The 6,975-nt window shown below is 28.7% G+C and overlaps 1 protein-coding gene across 1 annotated transcript; it reads left to right on the forward strand.

Moving 5' to 3' along the window:
- Positions 1 to 674: 674 nt before the first annotated feature.
- LOC130466070 (uncharacterized) lies at positions 675 to 2,073 on the forward strand. The gene is made up of 3 exons (XM_056834805.1): positions 675 to 809; positions 944 to 1,069; positions 1,703 to 2,073. Exons 1-3 carry the CDS (start codon positions 752 to 754, stop codon positions 1,822 to 1,824), a joined length of 306 nt encoding a protein of 101 aa, XP_056690783.1. The 5' UTR covers positions 675 to 751; the 3' UTR covers positions 1,825 to 2,073.
- The last annotated feature ends 4,902 nt before the right edge of the window (positions 2,074 to 6,975 follow it).

Genomic DNA, 6,975 nt, shown 5'->3' on the forward strand with positions numbered 1-6,975 from the left:
ACTAATCTTACGTGGCGCTCTAATATCTCAGCAAAAGTGCCTCCTTTATATATGTATATTAGATTGTATTATGTAATTTGTACTCCTCACGATCAATAAAACTCTCCTCTCCTATGCCTGTGGACGTTAGCTAACACAATGTTAGTAAACCACATTAAATTTTCTGTGTTACTTATTTAAGTTATTTATAATTTTCTTTTGCATTCGTTATAACAAACCCTCAAATATAATAAAATTTAAAATACTAGATAATGGGGTATTTTCGCGTAGATTGATATTCACAATTTTTTTTGGTATAGCGATCGATACAAAGATAAAATATTGTACTCCATAGACAAGATTCGATCTCAGATCATAGAGTCTTTTATGATTTCATTAATCTGAAACTAATACATAAGAATTTTAAAATAGAAAAATTTAACGTGTTAAATTTGTTCAAATGAAAATAAATAAAATTAATCTATCTATATTTCTCAAAAATGATCCTTTCAAATGAAAAATATAATTTTTTTTCTATTTATCTAAGCAATAACGTACTCATTGTTTTATAAAATTACAATAGGCATATAAAATGTCATACGCGTATCGCGTGCGTAAACATTAACGATGCCAGCACAAGATTATATTATTGGCAATTAAACATATATTTAAGGGAAGGAGAACAAGCATAAATAGAGGCCTATATCTCAATTAAAACTAACTACAAAACAATTAAGCTTCAATTTAAATTGATCTTCTAAACAGAAAACAAATGGAGGGCAAGCACCAGAGGATCAATATAATTGCAGTTCTGATTTTGCTTTCATTAGGTAATTTTAAATTTCTTTTACTAGTATTAATTAAATTGATTATAAGTTTAATTAAGACTCTTAATTTTATTTGGATTTCGACCTACAAAAAATAGTAGCAAATTAAGCTAATCATATGTGTGAAACTTTTGCAGTGCAACTAATGTCAAGTGGAAAAGTGGTAGGATGTGGTACTGGTAGTGATGGTTGTGGAGCTTTTAACTGGTGTTGTGATGGCTATCATTGTTCAAATCTATTATCAGGAGGTGTATGTGAACAAGGTAATCTCTATTTAGATTGGATTTAATTTTAACTCAACTTTGAGTCCAAAATATATATTATACTTCATGCGTTTTAAAAAAATCCAACACTTTGAGTTTTGCCACTATCCATACATCAACTTTGATCATGTATTTTACTACTCCCTCCGTCTCTTTCTGTTCTTTACGTTTAGTATTTTTCACGCGTTTAACGATTAATTAATTTGCATCGAGATTCCTCAATTTTTTTATTTAAACAAGATTAAATTACGTATATTTATAATGTTTTCACTTTTATCAAAATTATGATATTGGGAAATAAGAAAAATTTAATGTCCCAATGAAAAAGTATGAGAGATTAAATGACCCAATGAATTTAATTGGTTAAAATAATAATTGGACACAAATTTTGATAGGCAAATGTTATCAAGAAAAATGTCATTGAATTACTTTCATTATATACTTTTATAATATTAAATTCTAAGATTTTTTTTAAAGAAGGTAATTAGATATATTTATGGTTAAAGTTGTGTCTTGGCAAACGTGTTAGTCAAAGTGTTGCAATATTTTTAAAACGGAGAAAGTATATAATTATGTAAAGTGTGTATTCTACTAACATTATTTGTTGAATTCAAAAATTGTACGTACGTGCAGATCGATGCAGGTTTTTGGGGGAGGGATGTGCTATTTCTCCATGGGATATAAACGAAAGTTGCTGTGAAGGTTATACATGTAATTATATAATCGAAGGTTTTGGGCATTGTACTAAAGCATAATTAAGACGATCGACTAATGCCAATTACAATCTCATCTCCTACAATTAAAAACTCTAATGCATCATGCATGCAGTTATGCACCATGGAATATAAACTCTAATCATGTTTCCCTTTTCTTTTATGTATCGTTCTGTAATTCTCTCATCAGGAAATTCTATGTAATATCAATATAATGTTCCGTTTACTATTTCGTTTTGTACTAATTAAATAAATGAACGCAATGCAATATACCCCTTGATTTTGTGTGTTTATGTATCACTGACTAGCTTGTTACTCCATCTGTATTTATTTAAGGGATACACTTGTCTTTTTCGGTCGTATTTATTTAAGAGATACACTTGCCATTTTTAGTAACTTATCAACCCCACCATCTAATTAAATAATATATCTACACCCCACCCCCACCCCCAACTCCCTAAATTGACATGGTCCCCACTTGTTTTTCTTATTAAAATATCTACTCAACCCCACTTGTTTTATTACTTTATTTCATTCAATTCTTTTTCTTAATACCCGTGTCCGGCCAAGTATATCTCTTAAATAAATACGGAGGAAGTACTTTGTTAGTGCAAAGTGCAAACAATGTCTTAGCTAGTTGGGGAAAATTTTCACCTTCCAACCAAAAAATTAGAGGTTCAATCCCGCCAAACTTTGAGGCCCCCTTATTCCCCCTCCTTCCTCTTAAAGTGTTTAGCCCACTAATCCGAACCGAATTGACCTGAGAAAGATTCTGTCCAGAAAGGACATTTTATCTTACCTTAAAAAAAATTAGTAAGTCAAGCCCGACTTAAACCAAATGGAGGACTAAAAAAAATTAAATATAGGCCCCTATAAAAAGAATAAAGGATCAATTGTCGTTCATAGTCGGAGTTTTTTTTTAATTATAGTCAGGTTATCTCAAAGATATCCGTTCTTTTTTAAATGACACAATTATTTAGGCACGTTTGCCAATGCACGATTTTAAACATTAATATCTCTAATTGTGCATTGGAAAAAATTATAAAAAGTTGATATTTAAATAATATTTACTGATAAGAATCTAATAAGACCCACACGACTATGTTTTTTCTTATTTATAAACCATAAAAGGAAGTTAAAGGTATTTGTATAAATAGTGTCTAAAACTCCATTTTGTCATATAAATAAGAACAGAGGAAATACTACGTACTCGCAGTCAAGAATCAAGAAATCATCAACCATTTCACCGGTGATGAGTTCTATGGCACATGGGTGATGAGAACACACTATTTTTTTTTTTTTAATCATACACAACCGTTCAGTTTTAACTAATAAGACAAAGATCATTGATATTCTATTACACTATAATTAAATGTCTAGATCTTTTGTTTATAGAAAGTCTTTTGATGTCTGAATCTTTTGTTCGTTTACCATAAACATGACACCATACATTCCTAACAATATTACAAATACTTAGTCTCGTTATTATCCCGTTACTAGATTAGATTTCGTGCATACACGGATTTTTATAATTTTTTTCATAAAATATTTAACTGAATATTTCCCAAACTAATGCATAATTCTAACATTTTTAACATACTCGTTTAAATTTATTCACCTAATGTGCATATTTGAAATGCTAATATAGTAATTTGACCAAATTTTTGAGTGATATATATTCCATTATTAATACAGTGATTTGACTAAAATATTACCAATTTAGAATAATAATTATTACGTCGTATCTATTATTGCTATAATTTATAAACTAAATTTTGTTTTCATACATAAATAATATATAAAGAAGGGAGAGAATAAAAATAAAATAAAACAGATACACTTTTTGGAAAAGTGGTTTTTGGCGGAAAAAAATCGCACCAGGAATTGACACGTGTCATTCCTGGTGTCTCTTTTAGTATATAGTAATAGATTATATCACCACATAAAAAAACATGTTTTAAAGATAATTAGTATTGACCCCGTGCCATACACGACTTTTGTTATGTTTTATATGTGACTTTAATGTTTCAATTCATCATACGACTAAGAGGGTAAATGTATTTTATTTCGCGTGTCACTAAAAATAACGTAGATAATAGTATAAGTTGGTAATTATACTATTTGAAATTAATAGAAAAGTTAAAAGATAAAGGGCATGAAATTTATCGAAAGTGAAGAGACATGAATATTTTTGGTGGTGAAAAGACATATTGGAGAAGGAAGGGGCGTGAATTTTTTTGTGATCAAAAGACATGTCGGAGAAGGAAGGGGAATGAAGTTTAAAGAAAATAAAATGGGAAAATGTTTTTTAGGAGGGTCTATATTTCTTGCAAATATTCATGTTATTAAATCGAAGTCGGAAGAGGAACTTCATTTGAAACTAAAAACTATTGAAAATTAAAAATTACAATTGAATACTTGTTCTTAATTTACACTATAATAAACCGGGTCCATGCTAAGTTAGCATGGACCAGGGTATTATAGGCATTTTGCGTGTGTGAGTAAGTTGTAACTGTCACGTGCGGTTGCGTGTAATATATAAACTAATTTGAATTTTTTATTTCAGTTTTTGCGCGTTTCAACTTCCTTCAACTCTCTCTCAATTTCTCTCTCCTCTCTCAATTGTTTCTCAATTTCCCTCTTTCATCCAGTTTCATTAATAATTTCTAGGTTTTGTGTCAAAATCAACTCAACAAATCACTCAAAACTCATCCAAAAATCACCGTGTTGTTTGAATTTGTGTTACAATGGTGAAAAAGAAGGCAATTATTGTTTCTACAAAGGACGTTGTCGTCGCTTCGTCGGAACAACCGCCGAATGAAGTTGTTCAAACTCGTTCACGGCGTAATCAACCTTCTGGTATGTTTTTGAAGTGATTTCAGTGGTTTATTTTGAGTGATTTGACTTGCACGTTGTTTTGTTGAAATTAGGGTTTGTGTTTAATATAGTTAGTATATAAATGATATAGTTACCTTTATTTTATGTTTTGAAGTGTTTTTATAGTTACCTTAATGTTCGTTGTGGTTATTTTAGTAGTAGTTTTTACATTTATTATATTTTTAACAACAGTTACTATTATTTTAAAATAGTAACTATGTGTTTAAAATAGTTACTATGTGTTTAAACTAGTTACTACGTTTTTATCATAGTATATATGGCTTTTTATATTATCAACATATTTAAAGTAACTTTCTTTTAAAACATAGTTACTATATTATTATATTAGTTACTATATTATTTAGAGTATGTTTTTGTCAGTTTCTTATGTGTTAATAGTTACTCTATGATTTAAACGGTTACTATATATGTACAATAGTTACTATATGTTATAAATAGTTACTACTTTTCTTAAATGTTATTATAAATTTAAACAGTTACTATGTCTAATAAATAGTTACTATGTGTTATAAATAGTTAATATACGTGTTAAATAATTACTATACTATTTTAGAACTTATTATTTGTACATTAGTTACTATATGATTTCAAATGTTACTATATGTTTGTAATAGTTACTATATGATTCTAATGATTACTATATTCTATTATGGTTGCTATATGATTTTAATGGTTACTATATGATTGTAATGGTTACTATATAGTAATATTTTGTCTTATAATTGTTTTGTTTTCAGTTGCCAAGGAATCTGTGGCTATTAAAAAGAACAAAAAGGCTGACAATCGGAAAACAAAAGATATTGAGCTTGAACCTGAAACAGAACCAATTGAAGAACCAGAACCTAATCAACAACTAGTTTTACAAAATTCTTCTTTGGTTAACGTTCCACAGCCTGATTGTCATCAACTCCAGGCACAAGTTTTGAAAGAAGTTGGCGCTGATGGCATGCCAATTGTGTAAGTGTTAATTTAATTTATATATAGTTACTATATGTTTTAAGTAGTTACTATATCTTTGTAATAGGTACAATAGTATCTTTATTTTTAAACAGTTACTATATGTTTTAAATAGTTACTATATGTTGTCAATAGTTACTATACGTGTTAAATAATTACTATATGTGTACAATAGTTATTATATCATGTTTAAACATTTACTATATGTTTTAAATAGTTACTATATTTTCTAAATAGTTACTATATGTATACAATAGTTATTATATCATGTTTTAACAATTACTATATGTTATAAATAGTTACTATATGTGTATAATAGTTATTATATCATGCTTAAATAATTACTATATTTTCTAAATAGTTACTCTATGTTCTAAATAGTTACTATATGTGTCCAATAGTTAATATATCATGTTTAAACAGTTACTATATGTTTTAAATAGTTACTCTATATTAAAATAGTTACTATATGTTTTAAATAGTAACTACATGTTCTAAATAGTTACTATATGTGTACAATGGTTATTATATCATGTTTTAACAGTCACTATATGTTTTAAATAGTTACTATATGTTTTTAGTAGTTACTATATTTGTACAATAGTTATTATATCATTATATTAGTTATTTTTTCATATCTATATATTAAATACCTGACTTACTTTCATTATTCATTATTTTCAGGTTTAATTTTGATACACAATGTTCAGAAGGATCATTGTGTAAATTAATTAAAGACTTCTCACCTGAACAAAAGGCAGCTGTGCAAGAGATAGGCTTTGAAGGATTGTTAGGCCTGCAACTAAGTCGAAAAAATACTCAAATGATGTACTGGTGCATCAAATGTTTTGATGGAGTGAGTTCTTTGTTCACTATCAGTGATTCCAAGCAGTTTGAAATCACTGATTTTGATGTGTACGATATGTTTATACTCCCCCTTTCTGAGCTGGAGGTTGAAGGGGTTAAACGTGGGCGGAATTCTACTAATCCTGATTTGGAGTTGAAGGTCAAGTGGCGAAAGGAGTTTGGTTTTGTAGAAGTAAATGCTCAAATTCCTGTGAGGTTGCTTGAGGAAAGAATCAAATTGTTGACAGAGGGTGGTGATCTGTTTAAACAATTGTTTGTTTTTGTTGCTTTTTCTACATTTCTGACTCCTACAGCCAATATGACTGTAGATTTACGATTGGCTAAGGCTTTGGAAGATCCTAAAATGATTCCCAACTATAATTGGTGTAAATACTTTCTTGACGTATTATGTGAGGAAACTGTGAAATTTAAAAATTGTTTATTGAAAAGCAGAGATCAAAAGACTTTTGGAGGTTGTGTTGTGTTTTTGCA

Source organism: Spinacia oleracea, chromosome 1, assembly GCF_020520425.1.
Source record: "Spinacia oleracea cultivar Varoflay chromosome 1, BTI_SOV_V1, whole genome shotgun sequence".
Taxonomy (NCBI): Eukaryota; Viridiplantae; Streptophyta; class Magnoliopsida; order Caryophyllales; family Amaranthaceae; genus Spinacia; species Spinacia oleracea.

Bases quoted from the DNA above. Each gene is read 5' to 3' on its own strand.
- LOC130466070 (XM_056834805.1), top strand. From the start codon at position 752: ATGGAGGGCAAGCACCAGAGGATCAATATAATTGCAGTTCTGATTTTG. The intron at 810-943 runs GTAATTTTAAAT...AAACTTTTGCAG, and splicing joins TCTGATTTTGCTTTCATTAG to TGCAACTAATGTCAAGTGGA. The intron at 1,070-1,702 runs GTAATCTCTATT...ACGTACGTGCAG, and splicing joins AGGAGGTGTATGTGAACAAG to ATCGATGCAGGTTTTTGGGG.